The sequence below is a fragment of the Mustela putorius genome, unplaced genomic scaffold (genome assembly GCF_011764305.1).
Source record: "Mustela putorius furo isolate JIRA1106 unplaced genomic scaffold, ASM1176430v1.1 tig00003853_pilon_pilon_pilon, whole genome shotgun sequence".
Lineage (NCBI taxonomy): Eukaryota > Metazoa > Chordata > Mammalia > Carnivora > Mustelidae > Mustela > Mustela putorius.
In genome coordinates this window covers 53,466,902-53,486,444 of record NW_025422005.1, presented here as the reverse complement: position 1 = coordinate 53,486,444, position 19,543 = coordinate 53,466,902, and the positions used below count along the sequence as shown (strand labels likewise).

At 35.9% G+C, this 19,543-nt stretch overlaps 1 protein-coding gene across 9 annotated transcripts in view; it reads right to left on the bottom strand.

Annotated features, from left to right (window-relative positions):
• LEPR (leptin receptor) overlaps positions 1-19,543 on the bottom strand; it is a 119,347-nt gene that overhangs the window by 31,038 nt on the left and 68,766 nt on the right. For all 9 annotated transcript variants that reach the window (XM_045064676.1, XM_045064677.1, XM_013061662.2 and 6 more), the window contains 5 exons: positions 14,113-14,321; positions 9,695-9,840; positions 7,724-7,868; positions 1,407-1,697; positions 1,131-1,248 (listed from right to left, as the gene is read on the bottom strand). In XM_045064676.1, the coding sequence (XP_044920611.1) occupies positions 1,131-1,248; positions 1,407-1,697; positions 7,724-7,868; positions 9,695-9,840; positions 14,113-14,321 (909 nt within the window). The remainder of the gene's footprint in view (positions 1-1,130; positions 1,249-1,406; positions 1,698-7,723; positions 7,869-9,694; positions 9,841-14,112; positions 14,322-19,543) is intronic.

The following is a 19,543-nucleotide window of genomic DNA, read 5'->3' as shown; positions in this document are numbered from 1 at the left end:
CCTATCATTCTCTCCAGTTTACAGACAAGGAAATCGAGGTTTAGAGAGGTTAAAAAAACCATGCCCAAGTACATGCAGGGACTTTTGCTGTTCTTCATAAATGTTAGCAAGACAAAAGAGACACAGAGCTTTTGTGATGGTCAGCCACCAATACATTTTTTTAATGTGAAAAATGCCATGGAAAGAAAATAAAGACAGATTATAAAAGTAAAACGGCAACCATAAATATTCTATTGATTTCAAAATACTCTTACCAGGTAAAATGAAGCCAACTATTATTCGTATGTAAGAAATGGCAAGAAATTGTCCTATTTCTTTTTCTAATACTACATTACAATAAACTGGTCACTTTAAGTATAGAGTTCAGATTGCAATATTTCAGGAGGGGGTTTTGTTTTTCAGTAGAAAACTTAGATATTAAGAATAAATGAGGACAAGTGAAACAAACTGGAAGACCCCAATACAAAACACAAATTGGCACAGGGTGTTTGAGAGCAGTACACATAACTGAAAACTAGTATGAGAGATTATAAAAATAAAAATGTATCTACCTTCTCCTAAACAAGTGCTATTATTTCACATGATACTAAAGGAAGATGAAGCCTTGAATTCTTTTCAAGACAGGGAAGGATAAAAATAAACAAGCACAAATTACTCTTTAGTGATAAACACTTCACTCCTTATTAAGTGTTTCTTTCTTAATCTTTCCTACTTCTGAAAGTATTCATATTGTATCTTACAATCTTTGTTACTACCCCTTATTTTTTCCAAAATATTAATCTTCAGCAGATAATATTGGACTTCTATAATCGCTGATAGTCTCCTCCAGTCAATTCCCTAAGTCAAATTAAAATGTACAGAAACCAGTTTTTCTTGGATTTCATTCCGTAGTTAAAATGCAATTATGGAAAATTAATTGATTATCAGAGAAAATAATTTGAGGTGAAAACAAAATACATTTTTACCTCAATGTGAGTTTTTTATTTGATCCCTCAAAAATTTCCTAATCAAGTAGATTGTACCTTCCTCTTTCAGGAAGAACGTCTCCTAGAGAACTGTTATGATATCTCTACCAGAAGTCTTATCTCACCATATCCACAGAACAATAAAACAGCAAGAACAACACATACCTGTGATACCTCAACTGCAAAGTACTTCCCATGAGTGATTGGATTGCATTGGCTGACCATCTGCAAGTCATTTTAGTTAAGTACCCATCAGTTTCACATGATATATTGATATTGACATCTATTTAAAACACATTAAAATATTAATACAAAGCAAAAACACCAAAGCAATTTTTATTGAAAACAACATGTCCTTACATTATCAATGGGACTCTAACACAGGGTCGGTAATAAACATCTGCTTGTGGAAGGAAGCGGAGAGAAGGGCGGTATTCTTACCGATCACGTAGAGTTCCGCATAGCGATGGTGGCATTCCTGCTGGTTGCAGCAGTACACGGCGTCGTAGGTGAACTTCCCGCGAGGCTTGGTTGCATTCAAATGTGCAAACGTGACTTTGCTAACGCGGTCCCCCACCACGGCATACTGCCTCGGAGGAATTTTCTCCGCCAAATTCAGCCACCAAACAATCTTTTTTGAGGAAACAATCTCGTTTTCACTTTTATAAATGCAGTGAAAAGAAATGTTAGACCCGACACTTGTCAGAATTTTAGGCGGAAAGTATAGGACATCTGCAGTAAGAGAAGGGGAGGATATGGGATGAAGACCAAAAACATCCTGTGAGGAACTGAGGCTATGTAGAAAGGCTTCACAATGCATTCAGTTTCACACTGCCAAAAATAAATGAGTGCACTAAGAGACTGTGCAACTGTACCTGCCTGTTTATGGACAGTTACATAGTATCTCAGGCACTCTCATTCCCAAATGACTTGAACTTTCAAAAATGTCCAGTATTTTCTAAACATAGAAACTTACTACAAAAATTTTTGTGCATAATTGTCACTTGCTGATTGATAGGCAGAAAATTAATTCAGGTGAAATATAATCTAATTCCACAACGGCATGTTTTCCGTCAGACTCCGCTTTAAAAATCAGTGAAATGTAGGGCGAGTTCTTGAATCAAATCACCCTAAGGCAAAAACCCCAAGACTAAACGGTGGTTGCTACTGATTCATTTCGATACACAAAAATTTCAAATAAGTAGGAAAGTAGAAAAGTAAACTTTAAATAAGAAAACTAGTTAGGATATGTAAAATCAATGATGTGTCAAGGCACCAAAACAGGAAAAACTGTAAATACTGATCTGTAATATTTCAAGTTATTTAATGCCAGTATGGTGTAGTTACAGACAAAGGGAACCAATATTTTCTAAAATATTATTTTTAAGGCCTCCACACTATTCTATACTATTTTTTTGGTCTCCGATTGTTGGAAACATAGTTTATTTATATTTTTAATTAGAAAGAAAATAAAAGTAAATGACTCTTTACATAGGAAGAAATTATTTCTGCCACAATGCATTACAAAAACTGTATTTCAGTTGTGCAATTTAAGGTAGGCCATTCTCTGCTGAAAGAATGTATTTGTTCTCATACATATCATCCTGATTACCCCAAAACAAAAACAAAAAACTTCATTGATTTTTTTTTTTTAAGATTTTTTATTTACTTGACAGAGAGAGCACAAGCAAGGGGAGCATCAGGCAGAGGGAAAAGCAGACCTCCTGCTGTGCAAGGAGCCTGATGGGGGCTCAGTCCCAGGATCCTGGGATCCTGACCTGAGCCAAAGGCAGACACTTAACCGACTGAGCCACCAACGCACCCCAAAACTTCATTGATTTTTATTATTTAAGTTTTTCTTTTTTTGTAATAGCTAGCTCAACTCCCCTGTCCTTATATTTACAATCCTTAAAAAACATTTTCCTTGGTATTTCTACAGTCAAGCATAAACAGGAAAAGTTTTAGTAGCATGAAATCACTGACAGAAGTCAGTCCGTCAGATTCATAATCCTAGCCTAGGGTGGTGCTCAAGCATCATTGGAACATTACTTACCACACACAAGTATGTAGCACAGACCTGAAAGATCATTAATCTATTTTCAATATGCTCCACATCTCATTACTGAACTGCTTCGGAAGTCTAAGAGTAATTTATTTTTATAAAGAGTACAAATAAGATTTCAAAAGTTAAACTGAATCTTTTGAAGATAATAAAAATCTCAAAGCACTTCATTTCAAAATTGAATGACTAAGTAAGGCTAAATTGAGAAATACAGTTAAAGACATAGTATTTTGGCATGATTAAATATTAAAATATTAGCTTAAAAAGAATAAAAACAAGTTATTAAATACCTGATTTTGTAAAATGTACACTGAATATATAGAAATTGACATGAAGTAAATGTTAAATACTTAATTTTCAAAATAACATACATATATATTTTATTCTCATGTGAGATACACATTTAATCTGTAAAATAAAAAAATAATTTTCTTCTCGTGACTAAGTACCAATACTTTTGCAGAATCTATACTAATGAATTTCATTAAAAGAAATTCTATTGATAAATATTAGTGAATTATTTCAATGAACATAAATTATAAAACATCTTAGTTAAAAAAAAAACACCTTAAAGTTATATTAAAATATGTTTACTATATGACCAGAAAATAAATTTTTAAATTTTCAAAGCAGATTTTCTATTTTTATCTAATGGGAAAATATTTTCTCTAATACATTACAAGCACTGTCGAGTATGAAATGTAGAAATTATCTGTTTTTCCTCTGACAGGACAAGAGTGCAATTAAGAAAGGTATTACTAGAAGTCAGCACTTCTGAACTTATTTTTAGTATGTAGCATAACTTAATTGCAATATTCTTGGACTTCTTCAGTTCTGGCAAGGTCCTGGGTTTTCTTCTAAAAGAATCCAACACCTCCCAATAGCTAAAGAAAGAACCTAGCCAATTCATTTTTTAAAAATCTATAAGAATTCCTTGATTAAAATGTCAATGCTTCATTAATTGTACACTTGGTAGGTAGTTTTAACAAATCAACAAACAAAAAGTAGTAGCTATAAAGGGACTGATAATTAACATCTATTTGTCCTGGCACCAATACATCAGACAGCCTCTGTTCAGAAAAAAAAAAAAAAAAAAATCAATAAAATCCAAAGTGTTTGGAAGTGATAAAGTAGATGTGCTAATTTACTGTAAATAAGTTAATGCCTCAGTCTTACAGAATGTTTCTGTTTGGTGGATGCCATTGTAGCACCTAGCAGTGAACAGCATGGGATAATCTAATAATAGCAAATACCCAGGTTTAAGGGAGAGGATCCAAATCCTTTACACAAGAGCAGGAAGCTCCAAGGTTGGAGAAACAGACTTTGCTGGTGCACAGGGTTCAAGAACAAGCCTCCAGCGCGGTAAGCACTGGGGGATGCGGGAACTGTGGTGAAGGAAACTCAGCAAACCTGAGACCTGAAAAACCCAAGCAACGCTGAAGCCTCATTTACCAGGAATCACGAAGGAAATGAGGTGTTCTACGGAAGTGCTCTATGTAATTAAGCTTATCGCTTATTAGTTCCCAGGATCAATTTTTAGTGACACCAGAAATCTTGTATAAACATACATTAGGCACTTAATCACAGTATTAGTGTGTATGAACATGAACGCTAGAATTAGACTGCCAGTCTAGATTGGGCCCACGTTTACAATTTCCTTAACCTCTCTAAATCTCGATTTCTCTGTCTATAAAAGGGGACTATCAATACCTGTCTCACAGGGGATCGAAAAGATAAAATGATAGTACATATAAAGCACTTAGAGCAGTGCTTGAAACACAAGAAGCACTCCATAAATGTCTTATTATTGTTGTTGCTATTATTACTATTATCCAGTAGGGAAGTATGAAGCTAGGTACACCTGTGATTTGTGATTCAGTACCCATCATTACACCATTACTGCAGACGATCCTATCACAGAGAAATGTGCTTGGGAGCTACTGAAGTGTAAAGGCTTTTTTCTCCCCGCTCTTGGGTGTCCCTGGTCTACTTCCTATTTGGCAAGTTTCTGTCTTTCCCTTAATAATCACCTGGTACCACTCAGTGGCATCTAAGCCATCCAAGCTTGTTAAAATAGTAAGCTTACCTTTACACTCATTGCTAAATCAACAAATTCTGCCCTTTGGGGACTATTTACTTACTCGCTGTCCGGATTTATTTCTCACTTACTATCAGATATTTCTGTTTGGAATGTCTAACGTCACTAAAGGGACACATCTTAGGCAAATAAGTAAAAGGCCAGGTGTTAATTGCAATATTTAGACACTGTACAAGCAAGTAAATTGGCAAAGTTTCTTTTCAATGAAGCATATCCTTATTACTGTCACATACATAAAACACTAAATATTTGCATAGGGAAGAACATATATATACGTATGTATGTGCTTTATAATGTATATTTAAAAAATCTGATTTATATTATGTATAAAAGCATATAAACATGGTCCAACAAATTGAGGAACCTGAGCAAATTTAATCCTACAGATATTGATGTGCCCTAAGAAAGGTTACTTTCTAGTAGTCTAAAAGAGTTTTATACAAAGTTAAACAGAACTAAAACTATGTCCATCCAAAGGTCTAAAAACCTATGCTGAACAATCCAAAATAAAATCTTACATGAAATGTAACACAAATAACTATTATATTATGCTGGATCAAAATGTTCATCTTAACCCCACTAAATACAGAATTGATAAGAATCATTATTTTAGAAAGGTATAATCTACAATTTGAATATTAGCAAACTTTAAAAATAACAATGATTCTTTTAGAATTTCCCTCTTCTTTGGGGAGGAGGTGGGTTTTCAGATATAATTAAGAAGTAAAATCACAAAGAAGAAAGCACTTAGAGCAGTGCTTGAAACACAAGAAGCACTCCATAAATGTCTTATTATTGTTGTTGCTATTGTTGTTCCACCACCTTCTTGTGAAAGAGAACTATTTCACTGGACAGTAAGTGAAGGTAGCAAGTCAGAGGCCTCTCAGAGTGGGGGTCAGGGTCACTTGCCTCCTCTGCACCCCATCCCACTCTCTTAAAAACCTCCATGGTACATTCTTTAAAAGTTGGTGTTGTAATCTATTCCCCTCTACATAATTCACTGCTGGTGATTAAGACCTATTTATCAACAATAAATAATTGACGGTAGAAAGGTGACCTTCCTCCAAAAAATTCCAGAAGCTGAGTCCTCAGCACACACATTGTGATGCTGAATAATTATAATCTGAGAAATCCATGTCTTCTAAATCTGTTCACAGAAGGTCCCTGGCTTTCCTGGGTAGAACCAATCCTTCCTGCTGCCTAGAACTTTGTTAGCTCTTCTGACAACCTTGCTCATGCTATTAGCTATGTATCATGTCAACCTGTCACCTTCATTAGATGCTGAGGTTTTGAATATTGAGACTGTGGATTTGGAAACTGTGATTGCATCTACTGTTCACTGGGTGCTTACTAAGGCTCAGACACTATAGTGAGCACAGTAGGTGTACTGTTTCATTCTATCCAAATAAGAATGTCCCTATTTTGCAGATGGGCCAATTGAGGCACAGAAGGGCAAAGAAACTTTCCAAATAAGTGGTGAGGCCAGAATTTTTATAAAACATTGTCAACTCCAAAGGCAGTGCTCTTAAACCACTAATGTTACTAACTGATGCTTTTTGACTAACTGATGCTTTTTAAATAGGAAGTAATCAGTAAATGGACTTAATTCATTAAATGTGTTGACTATCTGCTTAATGACTTACATGGCACTTGCTGTCTCTACAGATCCATATTCACCCTGCATGAGTTTCAGTGGGAATAATTTTGCTCTTTGGACGGATCAGACAACTAGGCAAAAGACCTGGAGTGTCTTCCGAGTCCCAAGTTAGCATATGACAGGGCTGGACCATTCCAAGATGTCTGCGCCCTTTGTAAAACACCACCTCAACTTCATGAGGAAGTTTAGAATAAACCACAGGTTTTCTGATGTTGAAGATTAAAAACATGAAAATTGACAGTGAAAACTCTTAAAAGCCATCATCTGGAGTGAAAAGAATTATTCCATTATGTTATTATTTATTATATTATTTAAATATAATAAATGAAATTTGAATATTTGGAATTTATGTCAAATAAATATATCTGATTTTAAATGTAAATTAAGGAAACACTGATACCAGTAACGTTCTGAATTTGTGACTCTGGAACCTTTCTATTAAGTCTATCTTTTGAGGGCGCCTGGTTGGCTCAGTGGGTTAAAGCCTCTGCCTTCGGCTCAGGTCATGATCCCAGGGTTCTGGGATCGAGCCCCACGTCAGGCTCTCTGCTCTGCAGGGAGCCTGCTTCTTCCCTTCTCTCTCTCTCTGCCTGCCTCTCTGCCTACTTGTGATCTCTCTCTCTCTCTCTCTCTCTCTGTGTCAAATAAATAAAATCATAAAAAAAAAAAAAAGAAGTCTATCTTTTGAATAGGTAAGAGTAATTCAGCAAGACACTCAATACAGATGCACATAAACTTGGGAGCTCTTGCACAAGTTTGTTTGTTTTTTTTTTTTTTTACAAGTTTTCATTCACAAATTTACCTGCCAATACTCAAATAAAATGTTAATATTGTGTCCCTCCTTTTGGCTTATTGCCACAAAATTTAAGACGCTTACAATAGGCCAAAAGAAAAATCGGGAAGCATATTCTCTTGATAGGAGCTACTATTACAAAGCCTACCTTGTGTGGTAAAGATCAGAGGGGTGCTCCAGTCACCCCAGATTCCTGGGCCATCCAGTCTCTTGCTCCTCACTTGAACCTCGTATGAAGACCCAGGGAGCACACTGTCTATCAGCAGAGATGTAGTTGAGACAATCTCATCAGCCTGTTAAATATTGTTTGAAAACATCAGAGCATGAAGTCGACATGGAACCTTCATCAAAATTGAGAACAAGCAGTCCCAACAAGTTTCAAAGAATGAAAATCTTAACAGAATAGTTGGCCGGACCACGGTAGCATTAAACAGAGAACAGTGAGAAAATAACAAATGTTTGCACCTTTGTCGATAAAATTTTAAATAACCCACGACTCCAAGAAGAAAAACACAGTGATGATCAGCAGACATTTTTTACTGAATGATAACTAATATTGACCTTGTGAAATTTGAGAGGTATAGCCAGTCAGCAGGGAGTTTCAAGCCACCACTGACATCTGTAATACACACGTGGTAGAAAATCATGAGCAGGAGCAGACACAGAATTATTAACATTCCTAGAGGAAAGTGTCACAGAGGAGGGCATGAATAATTTTAAGAACCTGAACCCTGACCCTAAGAAGCTGTACTGAATCAAAATACAGTTTACAAACTAGAGGGCAAATATCTGAAAGACCTAATTCTGCATAAAACAATCACTAATAAGAATTGCTTAGCAAATACACTGTTTTCCAATGATGTACTCCAAAGCGATTGAACTCCCTGGCCTCTTAAACCGTGAGGTACCAGAGACCAAAAGGTGATTCTCACCTTTTGTATTATACAATAGCAGGCCACCTAGATTTTGAATCTTCTTGTCTCCATTTTACAGATGAGAAAACTGAAGCCCAGAAAAGCCTTAACTCTGCTTTTCCACACAGGATACCATGGATTCCTTTTCTGTTCTTTATGAAAATAAAGTCTTTTTTAAAAATTGGCCCAGAGCTACAAAGACAGGTTTTTACTTATAAATTATGTAACAGTTTGTTTCACAAAGGAAAATGCCAAAGTCCATGCATGGCCCATTCTCTTTATGATTCCCTCCTCTTCCTCTCGTTCTTCTCTTTGATTCCACCACTGCCTCCCCCAACCTCCAGCTTCTCCCCTGGCTTAGGGCCTCTGAATTACTGTTTTCTCTCTTTGGAAACTAATCCCCCTAGATACCTACTTCACCAATCTCCTTCAGATCCTTGCTCAAGTGTCACCTTCTCCATGAGGCCTCCCCCACCTCCACTGACTATTACAACCTACTAGCTCCACCAGCACCCGTTAGCTCTACCACTCAGGACATCCTGATGCACGTAGAACGGCTCCTAGTACCTAGTACGTGCCCAATAAATACGGAAAGAATGCAAAAAGAATTTGACAGACTTTATACAGCAAATGCACACAGTGCAAGTAAACAAATATGCTGACCAATAAAACAACAGTTGGAATTGTAAAATCAGAAATCAGAGGTCTGTAGGTGAGAAAATTATAATTATGAATTCGAGTTTCTGTAACTGGTCTTCCTGTTGCCATTCAGCTGTGTGTGTGTGTGTGTGTGTGTGTAAGGAAGAGGGAGAGGGAGGGAGAGAGACAGAGAAACCTACTAATCAAACATAAACTCTTTTTTGGAAGAAGACCTTGGGACTTCCTCTGGCACTAAAGTCTGGGAAGAATTTGTCACACTCCTCTCAATATGTAACAGGGATCCATACATGAGAGATATTGTGCAACATCAAACAATTTCTCTAAAAGTATTTACCGCAGATGAGGATATGCTATTCATGTGATCATTTCCTATGCTGATCTTAAATGAAAGCCAGTGATATAATATTAAATTAGAGCTGATTCTCGTCCAGAAGGACCTTGCCTGTTTGGCATGCAAAGGGCATTTTCTTCAGGACGTGGAAGGGGCCTCCTCTTTACTTTAGTTGCTTCTCAACTATTCGTTTAATTTATTGAAATATACTTACTTTTCTCATGTTTGTTGAAGAATTCTCTGAATATTTCACTTGGTATTGAAGTTGAAATGGCACCAATGTTGGGCTGGACCAAGAAATCTTCAAATGGCCAGCATCTGTGATTTCCATATGTAAATCTAATGGGGGATCAGGCTTCACTTAAGGAAAAAAGAGAACATTTTTAAGTCAAGCAGTTTTCAAGATAATCACAAAGCAAAGTCAAAATGAATTTTTAGCATATCCCGTTCTTTCAACAACTCAAAAGGTGGTCTTCTTCAAAGGTTAATTACAGACCAAAATATTAGGTCTACTCCTTGTACCCTTCCGTAGCAATCCACATATATTCATTTTCTCTACACACATGGCAAAAACTGTAAATCGGTAATGAGGTTGTCTTGATAAATGTGAATTCCTGCTGTAAAAAAAAAACCTGCTAACTTTATTTAACCTAGCACTCCCCAAACATTTTTGAATGCTCCCCCACCACACTCAGCCGCTGGTTTAGCAGGTGACAAGGAAAAACAGCATTTTGTAGAACACTATTCTGAAAACGCATATGGAGTTTGCATGCCAAAATTTAGGTAAATATGCATATAAAATTCAGCAAATCTATTAATCTTGAAATACAATAATCTAGACACACCTACTCAAAACCCACAGCACACATGTTTTACGTGAAATAAAACACACAGGCCCTAGCTTGCTACCAGAAATGGAGATAGAGTTTCTTAGCTTAACAATGCATTTAACTTAGTAAATCATTTGAGTTCATGTGTATATGCATGTGTTCATGTATGAATATGTATTTGTGTATAGGTTGTGTGTGTGTGTGTGGTTCTGAACACAAGTAACCTTGAAATTATTCATAGAAACAGTACAAACATCTTATGATAAAGGATTGATTAAATAAATAATGGTTCATCCCCATAGGGAAATCTATACAGTCATTAAAAGTCATCAGAGAAGAATATTGAAAATGCTAATATTGTTAGTTTTAAAAGTTTATTATTAATCATCTATACTTGAGTTGTTAATTTGTTAAAATTAACAAAAGAATATTTATAAATATGTATTAAAATAGAAAAAAAAAAGCCAGAATGATAGAAAACAGATGACACAATTTTCTTCTCAGGGCATCTCTATGTTTTCAAGATTTTAACTAGCAGGAATTATGCACAATGAAATAATCATTACATTGAAATGTTTACTGATTTGAATTTTATTTTCAGGAACTAAAATGGCATATTACTATAATTAAGATACTATATGTTTTAAGAATTTAGACGTAGTTTTTCTCCTTTCCTTGAGTCAAAGTTAATGAAGCTTTTACTTTATGTGACGTATTACAAATTTTAGTTACTTTAAAGCAGAGACAGATAAACACTAAAGTCTAGAAACAGTAGGTGAAATTCACTGAGTTCTCATGACCAAAAGGAAAACAAAACAAAAACACCAAACAGAAATCATGAAATTATAAACTATTGTACATTTTCTGCTGGCATACATAGATACCTTGATATTAGAAATCCAAAAATTAATCTTTCTCTGGACAACCCATATCTTAGATATACCTCATCTACCTGCTTCTTTCAGAGCACTATTCCTTGGCAGAATTGGCACTACTCACTCTCCCCACTTCATATTCCATTTTCTTAACCAACCTACTCTGATCAGGTAGGTCTTCTGCTCTTCCAGTCCACTCAACCCACTTTATTAAGGTCATCATCCTTTGCCAAACCCAATGTTAGTTATCTGATGCATTTTTCTTTACTGTTCTGCGGTATTCCACATAGCTGCTCATTTGGATTCCACTTGACTTCAAGGCCACCACACTCTTTTCACTCCTCTTTTCTATGATTGCCTCAGTCTTTCTCTCACTGAACTCCAAACGGATGATCTCAGGCAATCCCATAAACATCTATACACCAGATAGTCCCATATATATCTCGCATGAACTCTAGGATCATATGTGCAACTGCCTGCTCAGCATCTCTTGGGTATCTATAAGCATCTCAAAATAATATGTCACACATCTGATCCTCCCCAAATATCTGGTACAGCTATTCACTGGCATGCTCAGGGCCGAGTCTGTTATCTTTGGTTCTTCTCTGTCCATACTCCATAACCAATCCACTAGAAATTTCAGTTAGCACCACCTCCCAAATGAATCCCAGCTATGATCATCTCTTTACTTCTCCAGTGCTACATCTCTAAACCAACTAGATCATTCCAATAGCCTCCTATTTGAGCCTTCTGATTCTACTCTTATAACTATTCTTCCTCATTTCCCCATCAATTTCCTTCTCCACATGCAGAGTAAATTTTAAACATGCATACATACATACACCCACGACCATATCACTCTCCTGGTTCAAAAGCTTCCACTGTAATTAGAATAAAACCCAAACTCTATAACCCTGGCCTACCATATGACCCGAATCCAATACCTCCGACCACATCTCCAAATATTCCCCCACCTCATTAACTCCAAGCTCCTTGTCTTGGGCCCTCCCACTTCCAAGCTCATTCCATCTCAGAGGTTTTATGGGTGCTATTTTCCTGGCTGGAGCACCTTTTGCTCTGGATTTTTGCATGGCTATCTCCTTTTCATTCAGCTCAAATGCTATCTCCAAAAACGGGTCTTCTTTGACCTCCACAGCTGAAATAATAGTCCTTAAACCTACCTAACACTCTCCTCATCTTATTTATTTTGTGGAACTTAACATTTTTAGGACATTATCATATATACCGAAGTATAAGGAAAGATTTTTTTTTTCCTCAAAAAATTACCCCTGAAAAAAAGACAAAATTCTTTTTAGGTTTCTTATAAAGTCTCTCATAAACACCTTCTAACTACCTTATTTTTGTAAATATTTCATTTAACTCTGGTTCTAAATGCTTCTAAAAATCGCCTGACAGAATTAGTTTTGAAAAGAGAACAAAATGATATTTTATAAATTTTATGTATGTTTTTCCCTGTGCTATAACTTCATCACAGAATTGCTTGGATGTCATAGAGACCACAAATATATCCCTAAAGGACAAATTATTTGAAGGTCCTCATGTTGAAATATGATGTCATATTCATATACAGATTCAAAAAGTGGTATATCCCCAGTAACTTATAGAGAAGTGAAGGTGAAGTTGTTTGGAAAATTGTGTGTGAAATACCTGGAAAAGTGGTTCGAGTGATGTCAAAAACAATGTCAAGATGCACGTAAATAGTTGGTATATAATGGTTTCAAGAAATATAAGTGGAAAATAGTAACACTGTTAAATTATATATTATATATAAAATACATACACGAAACTGAGTTAATCAATTTTAAGTGAACAATGCCTATATTATTATTCACATCTGTAATCATATATTCAGGTTGATCAAAAGAAACTGGGAATCTTTGCACTAAAAATATGGGGTACTACCTATTATTTGAGTTTTTCTAATAATCAGATTTGTATGGAAAATGATTTAGGTGTTTACTTTTTTGTTTTTCTCTGCTCACTCTTGTTTGTCTCCAGTTTATGAGGGAGGAACTTTGTCTCACTCACCATTGTTTCCCCAGCTTTGAGATCAGTGGCTGACACACATGAGCTTCTAAGAAATATTTATTGAAGGAATAAGTAAAAGTACAAAATAAATAAATAAACAAGGGTAAAAACCGGCTCCTAATTATTTCTGGAAATTGTTATATGAGAAGTGTAAAAGTAACACCCCAATGATATATATCCATTGGACAGATCCAGGATTGAAAGAAAAACTGTTTTTAAGAATGAATTTAAGGGGCACCTGGGTGACTCCATCGGTTAAGCATCTGACTGTTGGTTTTGGCTCAGGTTGTGATCTCATGGGTCATGGGATCAAACCCCTCATCAGGCTCTGTGCTCAGCAGGGAGTCTGCTTGAAGAGTCTCTCTGCCCCTCCCCCCACTCATGCTTGCACTCACTCACTCTCTCTCTTTCTCTCTCTCTCTCTAAAATAAATGGGTAAGTCTTTATAAAAAAGAAAGAATTCAGGGGCGCCTGGGTGGCTCAGTGGGTTAAGCCACTGCCTTCGGCTCAGGTCATGATCTCAGGGTCCTGGGATCGAGCCCCGCATGGGACTCTCTGCTCAGCAGGGAGCCTGCTTCCTCCTCTCGCTGCCTACCTCTCTGCCTGCTTGTGATCTCTCTCTGTCAAATAAATAAATAAAATCTTTAAAAAAAAAAAATAAAAAAAGAAAGAAAGAATTCAAGTCACAACTGCAGAGATAATGTATACTACTGTTAAAACATTCTAGAGGCTGCTTTTAATACTCCCTGGTTCTGCATTTGCTGTCCTGCCCGCATGGGTCAAAGCAAGATAAGCTACTGAAAACTTCTGTAAGCAATGTTTAACCTATTTGTGAGGCTGATGTTTAGATATAATACCTTTTTTTATGTGTGACTTACCAACATTTATGGGCTGAACTGACATTAGAGGTGATTGGAAGTTTATTCCACCAGACGTGATTTTCAGATACAGAAGGAGAGTGTGGTTGAGTTTGGCTGTTGGCACAGGCACGTGGCATTCACAGCTGTCGTGAACACTGCAGTTGCACTGGACAATCTGAAAACTGCTTTTCTGGGGGACCAGAGGTGACTCTTCTAACACTTCAGGCCTACGTGCCAAAGGAAGAGTTAAATATTAGCATAGATGTGACAGGATTGGATTTATCTAAAATATAGGATAAAAATCCAAACCGAGGTGAACTGTTCCAAACATCCAGCTTAAATGGCATCTAGAAAAAACAGGATACATTATATTAGAGATGCAAAAATAAGGGTTCAAGCAGGTTAGCCTTACAAATAATACGCACACAAAGAGAATGAAGCAACAGTCAAGTACTGAAAGGAAAGAAACACTGTGATCCCAAAACTCTACACCCAGAGAAAATACCTTTCAAAATAAACATGAAATAAAGGTTTTTCTCAGGCATACCAAAACTGAAAGAATCTGTCATCATCAGATCTGTGTTACAAAAATTGCCAAAGAAAGTCCATCAGACAAAAAGAAAATGACAACAGATGGAAATCTGATTTCACACAAGAAATAAAAAAACTGGGGCACCTGGGTGGCTCAGTTGGGTAAGCGTTTGCCTTTGGCTCAGATCATGATCTCAGGGTCCTAGGATGGAGCCCCATTTATCGGGCTCCCTGCTCAGTGGAGAGCCTGCTTCTCCCTCTCTTCCCCACTCGTGCTCTCTCTTGCTAACTTTGTCTCTGTCTCTCTCTCAAATAAATAAATAAGATCTTAAAAAAATAAAGAATTTTAGAAGGGTAAACATTTACCAACTGCTTAAAACAAAAATAATACCATGTAGTGTAGGGTTTATAACACAGGGAGAAGTATAATGTGTGACACTGGCTCCCAGCTTGGGGGAGAGAGCCGTGACCTAAGTATGCAGTTTTAATGTTCTCATACCATCCATGAAATGGTACGATATTAGTTAGAGGTACATCTGTTAGATTGTAGTAAGTTAAAAACCTATATTATAAATCCTAAAGCAACGACTAAAATAATAAAATAAGGAGTTATAGCTAATGAACCACAATAATCAAGCCAACAGAGTACTAGCATAAGTACTGAAAAATAGATTAATGGAACAGAATAGAGACCAACACATATATGGACAACCAGCTTTCTACAGAGTTACAAAAGCAGTTCTGTGGAGAAAGGGCAATCTTTTCATTAAGCCGCATGGAACAATGGAGTATCTACACACAAAACAAAACAAAACAAATTTCAATCCATAGCCACACCAGATTAAAAAATTAATTCAAAATGGATCATTTACATTCAAATGTAAAACCTAAAGCTATAAAATTTCTAGAAGAGAACACAAGGACAAAAATTTGTTACCTTGAGTAAGGTAACATTTCCTTAGATGCAACACCAGAAGTAGGATCCATAAAAGAACAAATTGATAAGCTGGATTCCTATCAAGATTGAAACTTGTTGTTGAAAGAAAGACACTACGGAACAACAAGAGGACAAGCCACAGACTGAGAGAATATATTTCCCAATTATCTATTTGATAAAGGACTTGTCTCCAGAAGATATAAAGAACATTGCTCAGTGATAATAAAACAAACAATACGATTAAAAACAGGCAAAGATTTCACCACGCACTTAGCCAGAGAAGATAAATCAATGAAAATAAACATGTGAAAAGAAGCCCAAGGTCATTTGTTATTCAGGAAATGCAAATGAAAACCACAATGATAACACTATCCACATATTAGAATGGCTAAAGTTTTTAAAATTAATTATAAGGATGTGAAGAAATTGGAGCTTTAATCCACCTTTGGTGGGAATGTAAAATGATACAACTTCGGAAAACAGTTTAGTAATTTTTAAGTTGTTAAAATTACACCTCTCATATGATTTACACATTTCTCTTAGTCATCCAAGAGAAATGAAAGTATATGTCCTCTCAGAGACTCATACATAAACAGAGAGGCTTGTGGCCGCTTTATTTGTAATAGCCAAAAGCTATAAATAACTCTAGTGTCCATTCACAGGTGAATGGATAAACAAAATGTGGTATATCCATATAATAGAATGCTACTTCCCAGTGGAAAGGAATGAACTTCTAGTAGATGCACACAACATTAATAAGTCTCAAAATTATCATGCTGTATGACAGCATGACAAAGAACTGTATGACTGCATTTATATAAAATTCTAGAAAAATACAAAGTAACCTGCAGTAACAGGAAGCAGGTCATTCATTGTGTGGGGACAGTAGAGGGTGATGAGGACGGTAGGAACCACAGACCGGGGCAGCAGGTGGAGTTACAAAGGGTCAGGAAGCAATTTCATAATTGGCAATATATTTGTTTTCTTTATTAGGGTGATGATTTTATGAGTGATTTCATATGGCAAAACTTACAAAAAACTTACAAATTTTTACTTTGAATATATAATAAACTGTGTAAATATGTCAATAAAGCTGTTTACCCAGAAAAATAAAATTTAGGGAAAACTTTGAATATATAATAAACTGTGTAAATATGTCAATAAAGCTGTTTACCCAGAAAAAGAAAATTTAGGGAAAACTTTTTAAGCAATACTGTGCCTATCACTATAAACCTACAAATGAATGAGCTAACCTTAAAAAGTAATTGCAGGGGCGCCTGGGTGGCTCAGTCGGTCAAGTGTCTCCTTTGACTCAGGTGATGATCTTAGGGTCTTGGGATCAAGCCCTGCATCAGCTCCCCGTTCAGCAGGAAGACTGCTTCTTCCTCTCTCATGCTCCCAACATGCCCCCACCCTGCTTGGGCTCTCTCTCGCTATCTCTCAAATAAATAAATAAAATCTTTTTAAAAAAAAAAGTAATTGTAGTTTTTCCTTCAGTTATTGGGTTACCTCCTGATAAACTCATCATAAATTAGAGGTAGCCTAGGTTGAAATGTATTTAATACGCCTAACCTATCAAATGCCATAGCTTAGCTTAGCCTACTTTAAACATGCTCAGAACACTTACACTGGCCTACAGGTGGGCAAAATCATCTAACACAAAGCCTATTTTATAATAAAATATTGAACAATTCATGGAATTTACTGAATATCATACCCAGAGTTTAAAAAATAAAAGAGAGAGAGAGAGTATGGTCGAAGTTTATCAGCTGTTCACCCCCATGGTCACATGGCCGACAGGGAATTGTCACTGCACAGCATCACGAGGGAGTATTCATCCTACCATAAATCACTAGTCTGGGAAATGATCAAAATTCAAAACTGTACTGAATGAGTATTGTTTTCACACCGTTAAATCATAAATCAAACCATTTTAAGTGGGTGACGGCCTGTAACTAGCTGGGTTGAGTTACGTAACTCAAGGCACAGAGACTAGTAGTATGCAACCAAGACACAGAGTTGTTATTTCCGATTTATTAGTTTTGTGTTTTTTCGTCTGTCTGGTTGCCTGGAGAGTCTAAGTCCAGCTGCAAATAAGAAGGCTTACTGCGTTGGGGGCAGTTATGGGTGGGATAGCGGTAACTAACATGTCCCTGTCTTGCTTGAGCCACCCCATTAGTCCATAAACACCTGCTGCCTTCTACCTAAACCACTCTGGTTTTTGTTTTTGTTTTTTGTTTTTTTAAAGAACTTATGGAGAGGAAGAGTATTAATATGTAGATAGGATCACTGCCTTCAGAATTCTCAAAGTCCTTTTGTAGGGAAAAAACTGTAAGTGTTAAATATACTAAGGAGAATGCACTGTTCTAGAAACTCTGCTAACTAGCATATCCCCAAGAATTCACATATGAATGGACCCGAATCTTTCATTCATCTACCACAGGTACTAAGTGTGAATTCTGATAGATTTTCGAGTCTCCTGAGAGACTTCAGCCTTACTTTAGTCCCAAAAGAAATCAATCAAGAAACAACAGTTACAGGCCTTTTAGCATGCAAAGCAGTCTACAGGACGCTGTGTCAGGGATAATATTATTGTAGGAAGCACCCTAAATTAACACCAAGACCTAAAATCAAGTCCTTCCATTGGCTTCTGAGCCATAAGACTATAGATGGGTATATTCTTCTTTATGAGGCTCAGTTTCCATAATCAGTAAAACAGAGAAAATGCCTGTACCACCTCCCTTTACAAAGCTGTTGTAATCAAAGATGATTACATAAAAGTGTTTTTGAAAACTTTAAAGTGCTATATACCCATAAAATACCATTTTGAATTAGAATTAAAATGACTTAGCACTTTCAATTTTATCTAAACCTTTAAACAAAGCCAATGAAATGTCATTTAAAAAAAAATATCATACTATGCCTTTTAGGTATTTTTCAAATATTAAAATAAAAGCTTTTATGAAAAGGATACGGAACAAATTGAATAAATTGTGGTATTTTATGTCAGAAATATGCTTGCACGGTATTATGCTTTAAAGAACTCCCAAATTTTACAGCAAAAATAGAAGTAAACAGAAAATAAGGCATACATTCTTCACTAATGCTTTTTAAAGGACAGAAAATTCTAGTGATATTTTTCTTTTTTAAACAAAAAGAAAAAAGTTAGAATTACACTGTCTTACTGTAGATAGTCTTTCCAATACCATAGAGTGGATAGTTATAGAATTGGGCTGATTACCAATTAAATTAACTATCTGGTTTCTCTATCACTTCACTGTTTTGTGTTCTATTTAATCAATTTCATCATTAATTTCTTTATAATATCAATATACATAAAATATATTACTATATATTTATAATAATGACCATATATAATATATATCTTTATTTTAGTAATTCATTAGTTATGATTTTTTTAAGGCATCTCCATTCACAAATTTCCCATATCACTCCAACAGACAATCCCATTAAGAAACTCATTTCCAAACGTTCTACACAGGAGTGAGGAAACTATAGCCCACAGGCCAAATACACCTGTTTTTCTATAGCCTGTGAGCTAAGAATGGTTTCCTACATTTTCAAATGGTTAAAAAAAAAAAAGAGAGAGGAAGAATAACCCATGATACATGAAAATTGCATAAAATTCAAATTTCTGTGTCCATAAATATAGTCATGCTTATTCATTTATACATATTAACTATGACTACAAGTTTGGAAGAAAGACTGTATGGCCTACAAAGTCTGAAATATTTGCTATTTGGCCCAAGTTATTTGCTATTCTGGCTATTGGCCAGAAACATTTTGTACTCCCTACTGGTGGGAATTTGATGGACAAAGGACACAAAAATAGAAAATCCACGTTAAATATAACATCACATTTCCTTGTATAGCATATTTACAATTTACACAAACACCTTGTGAATCACTAATTTAATGTTCAAACTACCTTATGAGGGAACTAATATCACCTACTTTATA